General features: G+C 52.6%; 1 protein-coding gene across 1 annotated transcript in view; it reads right to left on the bottom strand.

The window, feature by feature from the left end:
* The window catches only part of LOC129693753 (echinoderm microtubule-associated protein-like 3), a 34,703-nt gene extending 20,077 nt beyond the window's left edge, over nt 1-14,626 (bottom strand). Inside the window, 9 exon segments of the mRNA XM_055630524.1 lie at nt 445-594; nt 1,069-1,192; nt 1,561-1,596; nt 3,022-3,050; nt 7,219-7,350; nt 9,138-9,584; nt 10,695-10,803; nt 11,887-12,066; nt 14,428-14,626. Of these exon segments, the coding sequence (XP_055486499.1) occupies nt 445-594; nt 1,069-1,192; nt 1,561-1,596; nt 3,022-3,050; nt 7,219-7,350; nt 9,138-9,584; nt 10,695-10,803; nt 11,887-12,066; nt 14,428-14,455 (1,235 nt within the window). The 5' untranslated portion in view covers nt 14,456-14,626.
* Nucleotides 14,627-23,213: the final 8,587 nt, after the last annotated feature.

Consider the following 23,213-nt stretch of genomic DNA (forward strand, 5'->3'; position numbering starts at 1 on the left):
ATTGAGGGGGGGGATCTTATAGAAACTTACAACATTCTTAAGGGGTTGGACAGGCTAGATGCAGGAAGATTATTCCCGATGTTGGGGAAGTCCAGAACAAGGGGTCACACAGTTTAAGGATAAGAGGGAAGTCTTTTAGGACCGAGATGAGAAAATCATTTTTCACACGGAGAGTGGTGAATCTGTGGAATTCTCTGCCACAGAAGGTAGTTGAGGCCACACAGTTCATTGGATATATTTAAGAGGGAGTTAGATGTGGCCCTTGTGGCTAAAGGGATCAGGGGGTATGGAGAGAAGGCAGGGATGGGATACTGAGTTGGATGATCAGCCATGATCATATTGAATGGCGGTGCAGGCTCGAAGGGCCAAATGGCCTCTACTCCTGCACCGCAGATATTGTCGGCCCCTCGTTGACTCCCCCTCCCCCCCCACGACGGAACTCACCAGCGCACACAGTCGGTGTGCCGCACATAATGCCGCTGTGTCTGCGTCTCGATGCCGTGCAGCACCACCACACAGGCGATGAAGTAGACCACTTCCCCGGAGGGCAGCAGGTGTAGATTGCCGCGAGAGTCCTTGCCGCGGTAACCATAGCTGGCGCTGCGTCAAGGAGCCAACCACTCTCGCTCTCAACCCGGCCAGGACTGTCCCGTACCTGATGGGACTGGCCGCGGCACCTCTCCCGTACCCACCATCAGTGGGCACCGGCCTGGGACTGACCCACACCTCGCCCACCCGCGGCCAGCCACACTCACGGTCCGTGGGCACCAGCCCAGGACTGACTGCTGCACCTCAATCATACCCTCACCTCAGTTCATACTGTACACTGACAATGACAATTAAAATTGAATCTGAATCTGATACCCACCGGTCAGTGGGCACTGGTCCGGGACTGACCGCGGCACCCGGCATTCCCAGTCTGCAGGATTTGAGAGTGGAGTGGGGTGGGTCGGGGGGGGGGGGAGTGGGGTGAGAGGGAGAGAGAGCGGTGGGTCTGGGAGTTGAGTGGGTTGGCTCGGGGAGAAGTGGGGTCGGGGAGGGCTGATGCGCGTGTGGGACGGAGGATACACCCAGTCCAGTTTGAGTCTCTCTGCCGGCAGCTCGGTCCTCAGCTCTTCGTAGTTGTGGAAGTTGAGCGGCACGTACATAGTGATGGGGCGGCCTCGCAGGAACACCTTGATCGATACACCCTCTGGGGGAGCAAGGGGTCCGGGTCAGGGAGAAGAACCATCCTCACCCCAGCACCACCCACCCACCACTCACACCCCCTCCCTGTCTCTGTAACTCCCTCCTGCCCTTACATCCCCCTCCCCCGTCTCTATAGTCCACCCCCCCGCCTCTTCACCCCTCCCCCGTCTCTGTTACCCCCTACCCCCCCCTGTCTCTGTAATCCCCTTACACCTCCTCTGGTCACTACACCCCACCCCGTCTCTGTAACCCTCTACGTCCCTGTGACCCCCCCCCCCCCGTCCCCTGCACCATGTGATGTCTGAGAGGATCTGCCCCTGTCAGTTGAGCCCATTGCTGAGAGAATGTTCTCGGCACAGGGCCAGACCTCACCTTGGTTATAGAACCCACGCCGGGAGGTCGAGGCCACTGCAAAGCAAACACACGTCACTGCATGGTCAAAAACTCAAAGAGCAGAGCATGTTTCAAATACTCCCCAACACCCATATGCGGCTCTGAACACCCCCCCCACACACACACCCTTGCTCCCTCCTCTCCGCCCCCAACCACCACCACATGCTTGCTCCCTCCTCGCCGCCCCTCCCACAGCACGGCACTAAATTCACTGGAATTTAGAAGGATGAGAGGATTTTGGAAGGATGAGAGGATCTTATCGAAACATATAAAATTCTTAAGTGATTGGACAGGCTAGATGCAGGAAATATGTTTCCCCATTTATGGGACCTCCAGTGTCAGGGGTAACAAACCAGTCATTGAAGAAGGCATGCAGGTCAGCAGGCAGTAAAGAAAGCGAATGGTATGTTGGCTTCCCGGCATGGCGGATTTGTCATATGAGCAGAGAACTGGAGCGTGTACAGGGGTCTTGTATATTCTGGAGTATTGCGTGCATTTTGGTCTCCAAATCTGAGGAAGGACATTATTGCCATAGAGGGAGTGCAGAGACGTAGGCCATTCGGATTCCCTTCAGAGCCTGTCACCGCCATTCAAGACTGATCACTTGGTTTATACTCTCTAGAATTTAGGAGATTGAGAGGGGATCTTATAGAAACTTACAAAATTCTTAAGGGGTTGGACAGGCTAGATGCAGGAAGATGTTCGGGAGTGTTGGCTAAGTCCAGGACAAGGGGTCACAGCTTAAGGATAAGGGGGAAATCCTTTAAAACCGAGATGAATGAACTGGCCTTTTCCACACAGAGAGTGGTGAATTCCAGAATCTCTGCCACAGAGGGTAAAAATGTTTTCCTCATCTCGGTCCTTTAAAGGGAGATTTGTGGCCCTTGTGGCTTAATCAGATCTTATGGAAGAAGGCATACGGGATATTGAGTTGGTTGGACACGCCAGATCATATTAAATGGCGTTCCCGATGGTGGGGGGCCTCTACTCCTGCACCTAATTTCTATGTAACACAGTTTAAGAATAAGGGGTCGGCCATTTAGGACTGAGATGATGAAAAACGTTTACAGCCAGAGAGTTGTGAATCTGTGGAATTCTCTGCCACAGAAGGCAGTGGAGGCCTGGATGTTTTCAAGAGAGAGTTAGATTTAGCTCTGTGGGGTAATGGAATCGAGGGATATGGGGAAAAGCAGAAACGGGGATACTGATTGTGGATGATCAGCCGTGATGATGTTGAATGGCGATGCTGGCTCGAAGGGCCGAATGGCCTACTCCTGCACCTGTTTTCTATGTTTCGATGCTGCCTCCTCACCGCCCTGACCGAAACGTCAAGCAGAGTAAGAGTCCGTTCGGCCCATTGACCCAGGCTGGCGGAGGAAGGTGCAGGGAGCGTGGAGGGAGGGGGAGAGGGAGGTGAGTGGGTTGCCTGTTCATCCTCACCTGGGCTCTGAGGCAGCTCCTTGTTCCGACTGTGGATGGAAGCAGAGGGGACGGGTTAGTTGTGAGACCAATTCACCACTCCCAGGCCTTTCCTCCCTTCACTTCTATGCTGGCCGACAGAACACTCCTATTTCTTCACCAGTAACAAACAACCTTACAACCCTGTCAACTCCCCACAGACTCCCCCCCCCTTCACCCACACACTGGGGGGGAGGGCAAATAACCCACCTACCCCAATGTCACTGGGATGTGGGAGGAAACGCACGTGGTCACAGGGAGAACATGCAAACTCCACACAGAGAACGTCACAGCTTGGCACTCCCTCCTCATCCACCCTCCCACTCCCTCACTGCCCCCCCCCCCCTTCACAGCCCCCACCTCACTGACCCCCCCCCCCCCCCCCCCCCTGCACTGACAGCTGGGATATCTGTTCTCCAACACGTATGGGACAGCCACCACACGGCTGCAATCTGACTCCCTGTGGTCAAACATCCTCCCACCGCCCCCTTGCAAACCCTCATAGGGCTCAGCTATGAATAATTCAGTAACTTGTTTACTGAAAGGTCAAATATGAAAGAACCGTTTATCCTACACTGCGTTCACGCTCTCAGACAGAGGCTGTCCACAGTTTGTGTTCACTTTGGGAACACTGACCCTTTCTTACAGTATAGAGGCTGCTTTCTTCACCAAACCGGGCACCAAAGTCTCTCGGGAGAATGGGATGCCCTTTTTGCTATTGAAATTCCTGCTCGCGTATCCCACCAGACCTCTCTTGGGCTGGACATGCATTCCCGATTAGCCACTCTACCTCAGGCAGCATCTTGGGTGGCACAGTGGCCCTGGGCCAGAGACCCTGGTTGGACCCTGACCATGGCTGCTCGTCTGCACACAATATGTACCTTCTCCCCGTGACAGCGTGGGTTTTCTCTGGGTGCTCCTGTTTCCTCCCACACTCCAAAGCCTTCAGGGTTTGTAGGTTAATTGGCTTTAGTAAACATGGTTCCCTCGTGTGTGTGTGTGTGTGGGATAGTGCTAGTGTGCGGGGTAATCGCTGGCGCGGACCTGGGGAGCCGAGGGGCCAGTATCAAGCTCTGTATCTCTAAAGTAAACCAGATATCTGGAGAACAGGCGATGTTTCGTGCCGGGACCTTTCTTCAGACCTAACCAGAAACAGTATCCGTGTCCTCCAGAATTACTGCCTGACCTGCCCATCTGATCCAGCACCTTGTGTCTTGTTTTTTTATAAATCAGTATCTGCCAGTCTACCTCATTGTGCCTATGCACTTTCTTTTTGCCTGCACTTCCTGCTACACTCACATCAATTCAGACATAGAACGGAGTAGGCTTCGGCCCTTCTTTCATGGCTGATCTTTCTCCCGTTGCCTTCTCTCCATACTAATCCCCTGGCCACATCACCCTCTTAAATATAGCCAATGAACTGGCAATTTAGCTGAGATTCACCACGAGACATGAAAAAAGTTCTCCTCATCTCCTCAAGTCCTGCATCTAGCCTGTCCAACCCCTTAAGAAAAGTTTCTATAAATGATCCCCTCTCAATCTCCTAACTTCTAGCGAGTATAAACCAAGTCTATCCAGTCTTTCTTCATAAGACAGCCTGACATCCCAGGAATCAGTCTGGTGAACCTTCTCTGCACTCCCTCTATGGTAATAATGTCCTTCCTCAGATTTGGAGACCAAAACTGCACGCAATACTCCAGGTGTGGTCTCACCAAGACCCTGTACAACTGCAGTAGAACCTCCCTGCTCCTATACTCAAATCCTCTTGCTATGAAAGCCAAATTTAGCTCGATAACAGGCGACATGATCATCAGTCACTGAAAGTAAGCATGCAGGTACAGCGGGCAGTGAAGAAAGCTTCACCATGTTGGTCTTCATAGCGGAGGGCGGAGTTCTTTGTCAAATAGGAAGGACATGCTATTGAGGGAGTGCAGAGGTTCAGAATTCCCGGATGCGGCTGTCATATGGAGAGAATGGAGCTGGGCTTGTATATTCTGGAATTTAGAAGGATGAGAGGGCATAGAAACATAGAAAATAGGTGCAGGAGTAGGCCATTCGGCCCTTCGAGCCTGCACCGCCATTTAATATGATCATAGCTGATCATCAACTCAGTATCCCGTACCTGCCTTCTCTCCATACCCCCTGATCCCCTTGGCCACATCTAACTCCCTCTTAAATATAGCCAATGAACTGGCCTCAACTACCCTCTGTGGCAGAGAGTTCCAGAGATTCACCACACTCTGTGTGAAAAAAGTTCTCCTCATCTCCTCATCCTGCATCTAGCCTGTCCAACACCTTAAGAATTTTGTAAGTTTCTATAAGATCCCCTCTCAATCTCCTAACTTCTAGAGAGTATAAACCAAGTCTATCCAGTCTTTCTTCATAAGACAGTCCTGACATCCCAGGAATCAGTCTGGTGAACCTTCTCTGCACTCCCTCTATGGCAATAATGTCCTTCCTCAGATTTGGAGACCAAAACTGCACGCATTACTCCAGGTGTGGTCTCACCAAGACCCTGTACAACTGCAGTAGAACCTCCCTGCTCCTATACTCAAATCCTCTTGCTATGAAAGCCAAATTTAGCTCGATAACAGGCGACATGATCATCAGTCACTGAAAGTAAGCATGCAGGTACAGCGGGCAGTGAAGAAAGCTAATGGCATGTTGGTCTTCATAGCGAGAGGAGTATAGGAGTTCTTTGGTCTCTAAATTTGAGGAAGGACATTCTTGCTATTGAGGGAGTGCAGTGTAGGTTCACCAGGTTAATTCCCGGGATGGCGGGACTGTCATATGCTGAGAGAATGGAGCGGCTGGGCTTGTATATTCTGGAAATTAGAAGGATGAGAGGGCATAGAAACATAGAAAATAGATGCAGGAGTAGGCCATTCGGCCCTTCGCGCCTGCACCGCCATTCAATATGATCATGGCTGATCATCCAACTCAGTATCCTGTACCTGCCTTCTCTCCATACCCCCTGATCCCTTTAGCCACAAGGGCCACATCTAACTCCCTCTTAAATATAGCCAATGAACTGGCCTCAACTACCTTCTGCGGCAGAGAATTCCAGAGATTCACCACTCTCTGTGTGAAAAATGTTTTCCTCATCTCGGTCCTAAAAGATTTCCCCCTTATACTTAAAGATCTTATTGAAACATAAGATTATTAAGGGTTTGGACACGCTGGAGGCAGGAAACATGTTCCCGATGGTGGGGGAGTCCAGAACTAGGGGCCACAGTTTAAGAATAAGGGGTAAGCCATTTAGAATGGAGATGAGGAAAAACCTTTTCACACAGAGGGTTGTGAATCTGTGGAATTCTCTGCCTCAGAAGGCAGTGGAGGCCAATTCACTGGATGTTTTCAAGAGAGAGTTAGATGAAGCTCTTAAAGATAGCGGAGTCAAGGGAGAAGACAGGAACGGGGTACTGATTGTGGATGATCAGCCATGATCACATTGAATGGCGGTGCTGGCTCGTAGGGCCGAATGGCCTACTCTCAGACGCTAGAAACTACAGATGCTGAAAACCTGAGCAAAACACAAAGTCTAGGGTTCTAACCTAAAACATCATCTGTCCATTCCCTCCACAGATGCTGCCTGACCCGCTGAGTTACCCTAATGCTCAGGTATGGTATGGATTTGACTGGATAGCACACAAAAGAGGTTTTTCACAATACAATAGAGAGAGCGTGAAGTAGAGGTAGGAAGAGCCACGTTTACTGAGGTACAGCTTTGTTTTATCCACACAGATCACAGATTATTCCTTTTATGAGACCAGATAATACTATACATCGATGCAATCAGTTCAAGCTCAAGAACAATAGGTGCAGCAAAGAGGAAGATACAGTTCTCAGTGCAGAATATAGTTCTCAGCATCAGTTCCAGAGACAAAGTCCAATGTCCGCAATGGGGTAGAGGTGAATCGGACAGTACCCTAGCTTATGGAAGGGCCGTTCAGAAGCCTGATAACAGAGGGGAAGAAGCTGTTCCTGAGTCCAGTAATGCATGGTATCCCACTTTCCCCGTCCACTGAAACAGGCCCTTTGGCCCATTGAAGCTGTTCCTGAAAGAGGGAGGGGGGGGGGGGGGAGGAGGGGGGGAGAGGGGGGGGGGGGGGGGGAGAGAGGGAGGGGGGGGGAAGGAGGGGGGGGGGGGGGTGTGTGCGGGAGGGAGTAGGGGCTGACCTGTCTGCATTCCGTCCCTTGGAGAGTAGGCTTTGAGTGGACACGGATTTCTTGGTCAGTTTGGGCCTCTGGGTGTCCGGGACTGGGTCCTTCACCCCCCGGAGTTTATCTGACGTGCTGCAGCGCCTGAGCCTGTGGAGAGAGGAGGTGGGGGGGGGGGAGAGAGAGAGTGAGAGTCAGGGCGGGGGACTGGAGAGGAATCCCGGGAGCATGCTAGTCGTGAGGAGAAGTTAATCATGAGCCACACCATGCACTGTAAAACCAGCAGGGTAGGGAGGGGGGGTTAGACGTGGCGGTTTGATTAGCCGGAGTCGGGCATGCATGGGTCAACCACCGCACCGTGTCGGGGTTACAGGGAGAGTTAGTCGGGCAAATCATCAGCAAAATGTGAGTTCATGCCAGCACCACCGACCACCAACACCACCGAATCCGGTCCAGGCAGGTTCCTCCCGGGCAGCAAGGGATGGACGGGGTTGGAGGAAAGATGTGGTCAAGCTGGAATGGGGCGCAGAGAAGATTTACGAGGATGTTGTCAGGTCTCGAGGGTCTCGAGGGCCCGAGCTACTGGGAGAGGTTGGGGCAAAGGGCTGGGACTCTATTCCTTGGAGCGCAGGAGGATGAGGGGTGATCTTATAGAGGTGTATAAAATCACGAGGGGAATAGATCGGGTCTTGCCCAGAGTAGGGGAATTGAGGACCAGAGAACATAGGTTCAAGGTGAAGGGGGAAAGATTTCATAGGAATCTGAGGGGTAACTTTTTCACACAGAGGGTGGTGGGTGTATGGAACGAGCTGCCGGAGGAGGTAGTTGAGGCTGGGACTACATAACAGCATTTAAAATGCATTTGGACAGGTGCGTGGATAGGACATGTTTAGAGGGATATATAGGCCAAACACACAGGCAGGTTGGACTAGTGTAGATGGGGCATGTCGGCCGGTGCGGGCAAGTTGGGCCGAAGGGCCTGTTGCTGCACCGTGTGACTCTGAGGAGAGTTGAGCGGCATCTCCAGCCAGGGATACAACCCTGGCCCCGCATCGCCACCCAGCTCCATGCCCAACCGTCTCTCACAGGGGGCAACCTGGCTGCTAACGTGAGGAAGGGCCCTGCTCCCCTGGATGTGGGGCACGTTAGACCCCAATGGGAGACTCCTGGAGATGGGGGGTCTCTAGGGAGATGAGGGGGGGGGGGGTCCCTGGACATGGCGTGGTAGCGTGGTGACCAGACTGATTCCTGGGATGTCAGGACTGTCTTATGAAGAAAGACTGGATAGACTTGGTTTATACTCTCTAGAATTCAGAAGATTGAGAGGGGATCTTATAGAAACTTACAAAATTCTTAAGGGGTTGGACAGGCTAGATGCAGGAAGATTGTTCCCGATGTTAGGGAAGTCCAGGACAAGGGGTCACAGCTTAAGGATAAGGGGGAAATCCTTTAAAACCGAGATGAGAAGAACTTTTTTCACACAGAGAGTGGTGAATCTCTGGAACTCTCTGCCACAGAGGGTAGTCGAGGCCACACAGTTCATTGGCTATATTTAAGAGGGAGTTAGATGTGGCCCTTGTGGCTAAAGGGATCAGGGGGGGTATGGAGAGAAGGCAGGTACGGGATACTGAGTTGGATGATCAGCCATGATCATATTGAATGGCGAATGGTGCAGGCTCGAAGGGCCGAATGGCCTCTACTCCTGCACCTAATTTCTATGTTTCTATGAATGGCCCTGCTCCCCTGGATGTGGGGCACGTTAGACCCCAATGGGAGACTCCTGGAGATGGGGGGGTCTCTAGGGAGATGTAGAGGGGGGGGGGTCCCAGGACATGGCGTGGTAGTGTTCCGGGGGGGGTCCTTGGAGGGGGGTGGGAAGGAGGAGTGTCCCGGGAGGAGTTCCTGCTGTCCAGCCGCTCTCCACGCCCGATTCTCACAGCACTTTCTTCCTGCCGCCGGCAACGAGCGGTGCAGGGTCCAAGTCGTGCTCCGGCTCCGGCTCCAGCTCCGGGGGGGGCGGCGTTCCCGCTTCTCCCGGCAGAGGGGACCCAGGCCCGGGGGACGCTCCGGACAGGGCCCGGGGCTCCGGACCCACAGCTTCAGCCACCGGAACCTCAGCCTCCGGACCATCGCCATCGCCCGCCTGGGCCGGAACCCTGTCCTCCACGCCCCCATTGCCGGCCCCCGGATGCCCGTTCGGGTCAGGCTGTGGGACTGGAGGCTGGGGCAGGAGCTCTGGGTCCTGGGGTCCCGGCGATCGATCGGGGGGTCCGGGCAGAGCTGGGGGTCCCGGTGAAGGAGCGGTGGGTCCGGGCAGGGACGGGGGTCCCGGTGAGGGAGTGGGGGGTCCGGGACCAACCAGCGGCCGTGAGCAGCTGCAGGCACTGGGAGAGAGCAGAGAGGCGGTGAGAGCCAAGCCCATCCTGTACGTCCCTTTCCACCCCCCCCCCCAACCCTAAACCATCCACACTGCTTCCTCCCCCCCCCCCCCCTCCCCAAATACAACACTCCCCACTAGGAACTCCCCCATCCACATGCGACGCCAATCTACTCTCCATCCCATGAAATGCAACACTGCTGCTTCCTCCCCCCCCTCCCCCCCCCCCCCCCCCCCCACCATTCCCTTCTGGGACCCCCCCCCCAACCCAACCCTCTCCCCCACCGCCCAGTGGCAGCACCTCACCCCTCATACACTCCCCCATCCCCCCCCCCCCCCCCCCCCCCCCTCTGGGAACCCCCCTTCCCTTCCCGCACTCCGGGATTCCAGTCCCAACATCCCGTCCCCCATCCGCTCCCCCCAACATCCCCGTAACACCCAACACCGCCCCCCCCCCCCTTTCCCAATCACCCCCCATCCCCAGCCCACCATCCACCACCACCACCCCCCACCCCTTCCATTATGTAGGAATCTATGTAGAGGGAAGGTGGCGGAGGCTGGAAGAAGGGAGAAATGGGAGGAAAGGGGGCGCACACACACACACACAGATACACACACACACACACACACGCAGATACACACACACGCAGATACACACACACACACACGCAGATACACACACACACACACATACACACATACACACACACAGATACACACACACACACACACACACACAGATACACACACACACACAGATACACACACACACACAGATACACACACACACACACAGACACACAGATACACACACACACACATACACACACACACACACACACACACACAGATACACACACACACACACAGATACACACACACAGATACACACACACACACACACACACACACACACACACACACACAGATACACACACACACACACACACAGATATACACACACACATATATATACACACACACACACATATACACACAGATACACACACACACACATGCAGATACACACACACACACACGCAGATACACACACACACACAGATACACACACACACACACAGATACACACACACTCAGATACACACACATGCGGTACCTGACGTGTCCAGGCCTGGCCGGAGTCTGCTCCGCAGGGAGAAGTGTCTGCAGACCCCTCCCCGTCAGCAGGTCGGCTGGGCAGAGGTGGTCGGGCAACAGTGGGTTTCCTGGGGGGAAGGGGGAGAAAATCAGAGGGGGCAATAAATGCTGTTCTTCACCAAGAGAAAAAAACCTCCCCCTACGACCACTGTACCCCGAGACCTCTCCCCTCATGCCCCATCCTCTCCACAGTGAACCACCACTCTCCCCATAGAACCCCAACTCTCCCACTGAACCCCCACTCTCCCACTGAACCCCCACTCTCCCACTGAACCCCCTCTCCAGTGAACCCCCCCCCTCCCACTGAACCCCCTCTCTCCCACTGAACCCCCTCTCTCCAGTGAACCCCAACTCTCCCACTGAACCCCCACCTCTCCCTCTGAACCCCAACTCTCCCACTGAACCCCAACTCTCCCACTGAACCCCCTCTCTCCATAGAACCCCCTCTCTCCCCCACTGAACCCCTTCTCTCTCCATAGAACCCCAACTCTCCCTCTGAACCCCCCTCTCCAGTGAACCCCCACTCTCCCACTGAACCCCCTCTCTCCCACTGAACCCCCTCTCTCCATAGAACCCCAACTCTCCCACTGAACCCCCTCTCTCCCACTGAACCCCCCCTCTCCCACTGACCCCTCTCCCCACTGAACCCCCTCTCTCCCACTGAACCCCCTCTCTCTCCATAGAACCCCAACTCTCCCACTGAACCCCCCTCTCTCCCACTGAACCCCCTCTCTCCCACTGAACCCCCACTCTCCCACTGAACCCCCCCTCTCCCACTGAACCCCCACTCTCCCACTGAACCCCCACTCTCCCACTGAACCCCCCTCTCCCCCTCTGAACCCCCTCTCCTGTGAACCCCAACTCTCCCACTGAACCCCCCCTCTCTCCATAGAACCCCAACCCTCCCACTGAACCCCCCTCTCTCCCCCACTGAACCCCCTCTCTCTCTCCTCCACTGAACCCCAACTCTCCCACTGAACCCCCACTCTCCCTCTGAACCCCAACTCTCCCACTGAACCCCCCTCTCTCCCTCGTGAAACCTCTCTTCCCCAACTGAACCCCCACTTTACCCTCGCAGTGACCCCTCACCCCTCCATTGCTGTCTCCCCACTCTGCCCCCTCTCGCGGTGGGGGGGGGGGTGGTCTCTCACCGGCGAGGGTGGGCAGCAGCCGGGCGAAGTGCTGGTCGTAGATCTCGATGCGTCGCAGGGTTCCGGCCAGCCCGGCCTTCAGCAGGGCAATCTCATCGTCCTGCCGCTGAGCCCGGAGCTCCAGTGCAGCCAGCCGTGCATCCTGCTCGTCACCCTCACCAGCCACACACACCCCGTCATCTGTGGTGGTGGGGGGGAGGGAGGAGAGGGGGAACCATCAACAGTGCTCCCTCCTCATCCACCCCTCATCCCATCCCTCCATCCGCACAACGTTCCCTCCCTCTGCAAGACACTCCCTCCCTCCTCACCGCCTCTTCCTCCTCATCCCTCCCTCCGCATGACACTCGTTCCTCATTCCCCCCTCCCCCCTCCCTCAGCTTCCTCCTTTCCTACGCATGTATCTGTCCAGGTGTCTTTTAAATGCGGTTATAGTACCTGCCTCGACTACTACATCAAGGGTAGTTGAGGCCAGTTCATTGGCTATATTTAAGAGGGAGTTAGATGTGGCCCTTGTGGCTAAAGGGGATCAGGGAGTATGGAGAGAAGGCAGGTACGGGATACTGAGTTGGATGATCAGCCATGATCATATTGAATGACGGTGCAGGCTCGAAGGGCCGAATGGCCTACTCCTGCACCTAATTTCTATGTTTCTATCTTGCAGCTTGTTCCATACACCCACCACCTCCTGTGCCTTGGTTGGGGGCCAGCACAGCAGTAGAGTTGCTGCCTCACAGCAAGTGCCAGAGACCCGGGTTCAATCCCGACTACGGGTGCTGCCTGTGTGAAATTTGCACGTTCTCTCCCCCTGTGAGTTCTACTGTGGGCTCCCTCCGGGTGCTCCGGTTTCCTCCCCCACTCCAAAGAGACGTGCAATTTTGTAGGTTAATAGGCTTCGGTAAAAATTGGAAAGTGTCCCTTGTGTCCACGATAGTGTGATTGTTGGTCGGCGCGGACTCGGTGGGCCAAAGCTCTGTTTCTGTGTTGAATCTCTAAAGTCTAAAGTCCAAACCCAGGTTCCTATTAAATCCTCCCCCACCCCCTAAGAGGAAGGATATTTGTGTTTTTTTTTTAATAGGTAGACCAGTTGACATCCGGAACCGAAAAAGGTTTTTCTCACCACAGGTTTTCACCCAGAGGGTTGTGAGTCTGTGGAATTCTCTTCCTCAGAGGGCGGTGGAGGCCAATTCTCTGGATGCTTTCAAGAGAGAGTTAGATAGAGCTCTTAAAGATAGTGGAGTCAGGGGATAAGTGGAGAATGCAGGAACGTGGTACTGATAGAAACATAGAAACATAGAAATTAGGTGCAGGAGTAGAGGCCATTCGGCCCTTCGAGCCTGCACCGCCATTCAATATGATCATGGCTGATTATCCAACTCAGTATCCCGTACCTGCCTTCTCTCCATACCCCTGATCCCCTTAGCCACAAGGGCCACATCAAACTCCCTCTTAAATATAGCCAATGAACTGGCCTCAACTACCCTCTGTGGCAGAGAGTTCCAGAGATTCACTACTCTCTGCGTGCGTGAAAAAAAAAAATATTGTGGCCACGATCACATTGAATGGCGGGGCAGGCTCGAAGGTCCGAATGGCCTACTCCTGCACCTATTGTCTAGTTTTGATATAAAGCAGGGTCGGGACCCTTCTTCAGACCATGGTAACAGGCCCTTCGGCCCACCGAGTCTACACCGACCATCGATCCCCCGTTTGTATGTTGGAGGAAACCAGAGCACCCGGAGAAAACCCACGGGGAGAACGTATATACTCCGTACAGACAGCACCCGTGGTCAGGATCGAACCCAGGTCTCTGGTGCTGTGAGGCTGCAGCTCTACTAATCTTTGACTAATTGAGTATCAATAAATCTGTGTGTGTGTGTGTGTGTGGCAATTTACCGTCTGTGGCAATGAATTCCACAGATTCTCTCTTGACTAAAGAAATTCCTCCTCATCTCCTTCCCAAAAGTACCTCCTTTTATTCTGAGGCTGTGTGTGCCCTCTGGTCCCAGACTCTCCCACTAGTGGAAACATCCTTTCCACATCCACTCTGTCCAGACTGTCCGGACATTCCCGACTTTGGGAATCTTCAGTGACTCCACAGTGGGGGGGGGGGGGGGGGGGGGGGAGGAGAAAGGTGAGGGTGGGTGAGGGGGGTGGGGGGGAAGGAGAAAGGTGAGGGGTGGGGTGGGGAGGAAGGAGAAGGTGAGGGTAGGGGGGGAGGAAGGAAAGGTGAGGGTGGGGTGGGGAGGAAGGAGAAAGGTGAGGGTGGGTGGACAAGGGGGCAATCCCGTAACGAGGAGGCAAGGGGAAGATTGTTACAATCTCCAGCAGACTTCACTTCCTTATTGTCGCCTGGGGCGGGAGAGGGAGGGGGGGGGTGGCTGGTTGAAGCTGCGGGAGGGGGGTGGGGGGTTGGAGAGGTTGAGGGGGGGGGGTCCCATCGAGACTGTCCCGGTCCGGCCCCACCCCCTCCCCAAGAAACAACTCTTACCCCAAACTTTAAAAGTTGTTGCCAAACTTTTCGGCAACTTTTCTGAAGTGACTCACCCAGACTTTGCGCCGAGGCTCCGTCCATGCTGGAGCTGGGGAGATGGAGAGAGGGGGTGGGGGGGTCCCGGCGCCGGGGGGAGAGGGTCCTCGGCCTAGGGGGACAAGTCCCAGGGTAGGGGGAGTGGAGGGGACAAGGCACAGTAAGATGCCACTGCCCTGAGTGCGGGGCCCAGGCAGCGCCGGAGCGACTGGAGGAGGAGTGAGGGAGCGCCCCGCCTTCACCCCCAGGCTGATTGGGTGGGTGGCCGGCCGCTCCGCCCCACGGGTCCCGACTATCCCCGTGTAATAACTCCCGCCTGCTGCAACGACCCGCAGCAGCGTCTAATTGAAGGCGTGACCGTTTCAGCTCGAAAGCCTCTCCAGTCTGGGATCTTGACCAGAAATGTCCACAGATGCTGCCTGACCCACTGAGTGAGCCCAGAACACCATCTGTACTCCCTAATGTATCCACCTGTACTCTATATAGATGTGTGCACAATATATATATATATTATACACACATAAAGTACAGGTGGATAAATAAGGAACTACAGAAACTGCACATGTATATGTGTAGATATATATATATGCACACACACACACATATATATATATGCGTACATGCACAAGTTCTGGAGACATTCAGTGGGTCAGGCAGCATCTGTGGACATTTCGGGTCGAGACTCTTATTCAATATATATATTACATGCACACACACACATATATATATATACACACAAAACACAGCTGGATAAATATATATAAATGCATACGTACATGTATATATGTGTGTGTAGGAATGTATGTGTGTAGATATATATATACACACACACATATATATATATACATAAAGTACAGCAGGATAAATATATATATATATGCGTGCGTACATGTATATATGTGTGTGTAGATATATATACAGGACTGTCTTATGAAGAAAGACTGGATAGACTTGGTTTATACTCTAGAATTTAGGAGATTGAGAGGGGATCTTATAGAAACTTACAAAATTCTTAAGGGGTTGGACAGGCTAGATGCAGGAAGATTGTTCCCGATGTTAGGGAAGTCCAGGACAAGGGGTCACAGCTTAAGGATAAGGGGGAAATCCTTTAAAACCGAGATGAGAAGAACTTTTTTTCACACAGAGAGTGGTGAATCTCTGGAACTCTCTGCCACAGAGGATAGTTGAGGCCACAGTTCATTGGCTATATTTAAGAGGGAGTTAGATGTGGCCCTTGTGGCTAAGGGGATCAGGGGGTATGGAGAGAAGGCAGGTACGGGATACTGAGTTGGATGATCAGCCATGATCATATTGAATGGCGGTGCAGGCTCGAAGGGCCGAATGGCCTACTCCTGCACCTAATTTCTATGTTTCTATATATATACACACACACATATATATATATATATACACACACAAAGTACAGCTGGATAAATATATATAAATGCGTACGTACATGTATATATGTGTGTGTAGGAATGTATGTGTGTAGATATATATCTACACACACACACACATATATATATATATACACACACACATATATATATATATACACACACCCACACACATATATATATATATATACACACAATACAGCTGGATAAATATATATATATGCGTGCGTACATGTATATATGTGTGTAGGAATGTATATGCGTAGATATATATATATACTAGACCAAGTGCAGACCCGTTGGGTCTGCTCCCCCAATGGTGTGATTCCCCCAACCCAATATTCCACCATGCACCCGTCTCCTCCAATGGAATTGAAGCCGTTGCCAAATGTAAGTTTCCAGCACTGCCCTGCCTCCCACAATTGCACCTCCCCTGCCTGTTGCAGCAGTGAAAAGTTCAGTGTTCCTGTCTTGCAACTTTATATATATAATGAGAGGCGTAGATAGGGTAGACCAAGGGTTCCCAACCTGGGTTATATTTACCCCCAGGGGGTAAATTTGTTGATTCTAGATTTTGTGCATATTTTTTCTCATGGACTGACATGGTGTCTGTTCATCATTAGTTGTTCATAATTAAGTGAAATAGCATTGTTATGTGCTATTAAAGTTGCCAGGGGTAAACGGGACAGAACAGCCCTCAACAGTGGACAGTCAGAACCATTTCTCCCCCCCAGGGTGGCAAAGTCTAGCTTTAAGTTGAGAGGGATAAAGTTTAATTTTAGTTTAGAGATACAGCTTCGGGTGGCCTGTTTCTTAATGTAACAGCACATTAACACTATCCCACACACACTAGGGACAATTTGTTTTAAAATTTACACCAAGCCAATTAATAATAATAATAAATACTTTATTGATCCCCTCAGGGAAATTCAGATGTCCAGAAGCCCCCAACCAACAAACCCACAGATTCAAAACTAACGCAGACAAAAAATACATAGAATACACTGTGGACACTACACTGAACGTTTTTCCTTCCATTATTTATTATGTAAAAGAATATGTGTGTTATGATTGTGTTTATAATTTGTTTGGTTGTTTTGTTGTTTGTCTTTTGCACAAAAGTCCGCGAGCATTGCCACTTTCATTTCACTGCACATCTCGTATGTGTATGTGACAAATAAACTTGACTTGACTTGACTTGACCTGAGAGCAATAAATACTTAAAAAGACCAATAATTAACAATTAAAAATTAAAAATTGCAAGAATGCATCCCCCTACAGCCTAGCGGTCCGAATTATGAAATCTAATGGCTGCAGGGGTGAAGGATCTCCTGAACCGCTCCGTTCTACAGGGCAGGGAGAGGAGCCGGATGTTGTTCCGACTGCTCTTTTGACTCTTCAGAATTACATGGAGGGGATGCCCGGGGTTTTTCAGGATGACCTGCACCTTGTGCCTCATACACCTCTCAAACACATCCATCCCAGAGTCTACTCTCCCCTCCAGCACTGAGCTAACTCGTTTAAAAAACCAGTTTGACCAGCTTCTTGTTGTTTTTTGCACTAGTCCTGTGGCCCCAGCAGACAACAGCGTAGAAAATAACACTTGCAACCACAGTGTTGTAAAACAGGTGCAGCATGTCATTACACTTACATTGAAGGATTTGAGCCTTCTGGGGAAAAAGAGCCTGCTCTGGCCTTTTTTTGTAGAGGGAGTCAGAGTTGACCGACCTACAAACCTGCACGTCTTTGGAGAGTGGGAGGAAACCGGAGATCTCGGAGAAAACCCACGCAGGTCACGGTGACAACGTGCAAACTCCGTACGGACAGCAAGCACCTGTGGTCGGGATCGAACCCGGGTCTCCGGCGCTGCAAGGCAGCAACTCTACCGCTGTGCCCTTTAAATGAGATGTGTGGGGGTGGTGGGTGCCTGGAATGCGCTGCCAGGGGTGGTGGTGGTGGAGGCAGCTGTTTAAGAGGCGTTTACATAGGCACGTGGATATGGGGGGGGATAGATCATTGAAGGTAGGCATGCAGGTGCAGCAGGCAGTAAAGAAAGCGAATGGTATGTTAGCTTTCATTGCAAAAGGATTTGAGTATAGGAGCAGGGAGGTTCTACTGCAGTTGTACAGGGTCTTGGTGAGACCACACCTGGAGTATTGCGTACAGTTTTGGTCTCCAAATCTGAGGAAGGACATTATCGCCATAGAGGGAGTACAGAGAAGGTTCACCAGACTGATTCCTGGGATGTCAGGACTGTCTTATGAAGAAAGACTGGATAGACTCGGTTTATACCCTCTAGAATTTAGGAGATTGAGAGGGGATCTTATAGAAACTTACAAAATTCTTAAGGGGTTGTACAGGCTAGATGCAGGAAGATTGCTCCCGATGTTAGGGAAGTCCAGGACAAGGGGTCACAACTTAAGGATGAGGGGGAAATCCTTTAAAACCGAGATGAGAAGAGCTTTTTTCACACAGAGAGTGGTGAATCTCTGGAACTCTCTGCCACAGAGGGTAGTCGAGGCCACAGTTCATTGGCTATATTTAAGAGGGAGTTAGATGGGGCTAAGGGGATCAGGGGGTATGGAGAGAAGGCAGGTACGGGATACTGAGTTGGATGATCATATTGAATGGCGAATGGCGGTGCAGGCTCGAAGGGCCGAATGGCCTCTACTCCTGCACCTAATTTCTATGTGTTGTACGATTTGGATGAATGAGTTGGGAATGTGGGCAGGTGGACTTTAAACCCCACAGGTGTAGAGTTGCTTTTTAGGGAGGTCCAATGTAAGGTGAAAGCAGACAGTGGCATAGCGGGTAGATCTGCTGCCTCAGTTGCCAGAGACCCACGCACGATCCTGACCTCGGGTGCTGTCCATGTGTGGAGTTGACATGTTCTTCCCTGTGACCACGTGGGTCTATCTCCTGGTGCTCCGGTTTCCCCCCCAACATCCCAAAGACGCGCGGGTTTGTAGGTTAATTGGCCTGAGTGTGCAGGGAGCGGATGGGGAAGAGAGATGGGTGTGCTCTCACCCCAACCATGGACTGTTTACCCTCCTACCATCCGGGAGGCGCTACAGGTCTCTCCGTTGCCGAACCAGCAGGTCGAGGAACAGCTTCTTTCCGGCGGCTGTCACTCTACTAAACAACGTACCTCGGTGACTGCCAATCACACCCCCCCCCCCCGGACACTTATTATTTTTTTTTTATTCAAATCGTTTGCTATGTCGCTCTCAAGGGAGATGCTAAATGCATTTCGTTGTCTCTGTACTGTACACTGACAATGACAATTAAAATTGAATCTGAATCTGAAAGTGGGGCAACAGTGGTCATCGTTGGTCGGTGTGGACACGGTGGGCTGCAGGACCTGTTTCCATGCTGGATCTCTCCACTAAATGGCGGTGCCCTTCTGAAGCACGGACGTTCGGAGCGGGATAGAAAACAGGAGGCCATTCGGCCCTTCGAGCCAGCACCATTCGCCATTCATTGTGATCATGGCTGATCGTCCCCAATCAATAACCCGTGCCTGCCTTCTCCCCACATCCCTTGACTCCACTAGCCCCTAGAGCTCTATCTAACTCTCTCTTAAATCCATCCAGTGACTTGGCCTCCACTGTGCCCTCTGTGGCAGGGAATTCCACAAATTCACACAACCCTCTGGGTGAAAACTTTTTTCACCCTCAGTCTCAAATGACCTCCCCTTTATTCTAAGACTGTGTGCCCCTGGTTCTGGACTCATTCAGATCAGATTCAGATTCAATTTTAATTGTCATTGTCAGTGTACAGTACAGAGACAACGAAATGCATTGTCCAACATTGGGAACATTTTCCTGCATCTAGCTGCATCCAGTCCTTTTTTATCCTACGTATCCCAGGGATTTTTTTTCCCCCCAGATCGGAATTCCTCCGTCGTTCTCTAACTGCTGTTTGTGGGGTTCCTGCTGGGCGCTGATTGGGGTAGTGTTTCCCACGCTGCAACTGCTCTTCCTCCCCGGCTGGAAAACCCAGACTCGTTGATCCCATGAATAGACCGCCAAGGGCTTAAGCAAAGGCGGGTCCCATCCTGGATCGGGACGTTTTCCTGGTCGAGAGACTCGGTGGGGCGGCACTGACCCCTGCTGGCAAGGTGGGTACTACAACACAAAGCCAGCCCTCCCACTTGTCCACCAAAATAAATATACACTTTATTCAGAATAAATAAAACACGTCGAATTTTTTAAAAACTGGGCAAAAACTCTTCATGCATTCTGAGTGGCGCAGCGGTAGAGCTGCTGCCTCATGGCGCCAGAGACCATATAACCATATAACAATTACAGCACGGAAACAGGCCTCTCGACCCTTCTAGTCCGTGCCGAACACATAATCCCCCCTAGTCCCATATACCTGCGCTCAGACCATAACCCTCCATTCCCTTCCCGTCCATATAACTATCCAATTTATTTTTAAATGATAAAAACGAAGCTGCCTCCACCACCTTCACTGGAAGCTCATTCCACACAGCTACCACTCTCTGAGTAAAGAAGTTCCCCCTCATGTTACCCCTAAACTTCAGTCCCTTAATTCTCAAGTCATGTCCCCTTGTTTGAATCTTCCCTACTCTCAGTGGAAAAGCCTTTCCACGTCAACTCTGTCTATCCCTCTCATCATTTAAAAAACCTCTATCAAGTCCCCCCTTAACCTTCTGCGCTCCAAAGAATAAAGCCCTAACTTGTTCAACCTTTCTCTGTAACTTAGTTGCTGAAACCCAGGCAACATTCTAGTAAATCTCCTCTGTACTCTCTCTACCCGGGTTCGATCCTGACTACAGGTGCTGGCTGTACGGAGTTTGTATCGTTCCCCCCGTGGATTTTCTACAGGTGCTCCGGTTTCCTCCCCACACTCCAAGGACGTGCAATTTATTGGTCCTCTGTAAAAGTGGAAACTGACCTCAGTGTGCCAGATCAGATTCAGATTCAACTTTATAGTCATTGTGCAGTGTACAGTAGAAACATAGAAAACAGGTGCAGGAGTAGAGGCCATTCGGCCCTTCGAGCCAGCACCGCACCGCCATTCATACCCCCTGATCCCCTTAGCCACAAGGGCCACATCTAACTCCCTCTTAAATATAGCCAATGAACTGTGTGGCCTCAACTACCCTCTGTGGCAGAGAGTTCCAGAGATTCACCACTCTCTGTGTGAAAAAAGTTCTTCTCATCTCGGTCCTAAAGGATTTCCCCCTTATCCTTAAGCTGTGACCCCTTGTCCTGGACTTCCCCAACATCGGGAACAATCTTCCTGCATCTAGCCTGTCCAACCCCTTAAGAATTTGGTAAGTTTCTATAAGATCCCCTCTCAATCTCCTAAATTCTAGAGAGTATAAACCAGTCTATCCAGTCTTTGTTTTCAAGAGAGAGTGTTAGATCCTAAGAACAGTCCTGACATCCCAGGAATCAGTCTGGTGAACCTTCTTTCTGTACTCCCTCTATGGCAATATCTGTCCTTCCTCAGATTTGGTAGGACCAAAACCCCCCACGCAATCTGCTCCAGGTGTGGTCTCACCAAGACCCTGTATCAAGGAATCTGCAGTAGAACCTCCCTCTATGGCAATAATGTCTTTCCTCAGATTTGGAGACCAAATCCGATTCAGGTCGCGACCCGAAACGTCACCCAGAGATGCCGCCTGTCCCGCTGAGCTACCCCACCTTTTTGTGTCTACGGTTTAAACCAGCATCTGCAGTTCCTTCCTGCACAGACCAGATGATACCACACATTAGATACAATCAAGACAAACTCAAGTACAATAGATAGAGCAAAGGGGATGATACAGAATGCAGAATATAGCTCTCAGCATTGTAGCGCATCAGTTCCAGAGACATAGTCCAATGTCCGCAATGGGGTAGAGGTGAATGGGACAGCACCCTAGCTAATGGAAGGGCCGTTCAGAAGCCTGATAACAGAGGGGAGGAAGCTGCTCCAGAGTCTGGCGCCTTCAAGCTTATGTACCTTCTGCCGGACGGGAGCGGGGAGAAGAAGGAATGACCGGGGTGGGATAGGACTTGGATACATTTTTCTTGCTCCCCTCCCCTCCCCTCCCAGGGCATAAGGGGGTGAGGAATGGCAAATGGAGTTTAATTCAGATAAGTGCAAGGTGTTGTACTTTGGTAAGTCAAACCGGGGCAGGACCACCGCGGTGAATGGCAGGGTCCAGTGGCATGTTACAGAGCAGAGGGACCTAGGACTACAGAGTCTGAAGAAGGACCTCGACCCGAAACGTCACCCATTCCTTCTCTCCAGAGATGCTGCCCGTGTCTATCTTTAGTACAGGTACATAGTTCCTATGTCACAAGTAGTCAGGGTGGTCAAGAAGGCTTTTGGCACGCTGGCCTTCACTGCTCAGGGTACTGAGGACAGACAGATCATGGGAGGTTTATGTTACAGCTTGGACAGACGTTGATGAGGCCTCAACTGGAGGATTGTGCATAGTTTTGGCCATGTGACGATGCCATGTCAGCTGGAAGCGGGGGCGGGGAGGTGGATGGAGGGGGAGGTGGAGGGAGGGACGCCGGCTGCAGCCGCGGTGACGGGAAGGTGGGCTTAGGACGAGCCATTACTGCGCAGCTCGTGATCCATGCTTGCCTTCCTGACATTCAGCCTCTCGCTGATACCAACCCACCCTGACCCATCTGTCCACAGTTCTCTCACCCTCCTCACGTCCCCCGGCCACCCTGACCCTCCTCACACCGTCCTCGCCCCCCCCTCTCACATCGCCCCCCCCCTCCCACAGTCGCTCTCCCCCACCCCCCTCCCACATTCTCACCCCACCCCTCCCCCCCTCCCCCACCCCCCCGCCCACAGTCTCCACCACCCCTCCCCAGTCTCCCCCACCCCCTCCCACCTCCCCTACCCCTCCACAGTCCTGCCCACCCCATCCCACATCTCCTCCCACCCCCTCCGGCACAGTCCTCCCCCAACCCCTCCCACACAGTCTCCCACCCCCCCCACTCTCCCCCACCCCCTCCCCTCATCTCCCCCACCCCCTCCCCACTTTCCCCCCCCCCCATCCCACACTCCGCCCACCTGACCCCTCACACAGTCTCCCCCACCCCCCGCCCACAGTCTCCCCGACCCCCTCCCACCTCTCCCCACCCCCTCCCACATCTCCCCACCCTCCCCCACAGTCTCCCCACCTGACGCACCGGCCCAGTCTCCCCCCACCCCCTCCCCCACTATCTCCGCCCCCTCCCTCCCCTCTCCGCCCCTCCCTGTGTGGGACGTCCCGGTGGGGATTAGCTGATGCCGGGCTCGTCCCTCCGCCCCAGACCCAGCTGAGCTACAGCGGGCTGCGGACAGCCAGTCTCCCCCGGACACCGGCTTCTCTCCCCCTCCCACACCGGGCACAATCCTCACCGTACCAGACTAACCCGGGCTCTAAC

Source organism: Leucoraja erinacea, unplaced genomic scaffold, assembly GCF_028641065.1.
Source record: "Leucoraja erinacea ecotype New England unplaced genomic scaffold, Leri_hhj_1 Leri_415S, whole genome shotgun sequence".
Taxonomy (NCBI): Eukaryota; Metazoa; Chordata; class Chondrichthyes; order Rajiformes; family Rajidae; genus Leucoraja; species Leucoraja erinaceus.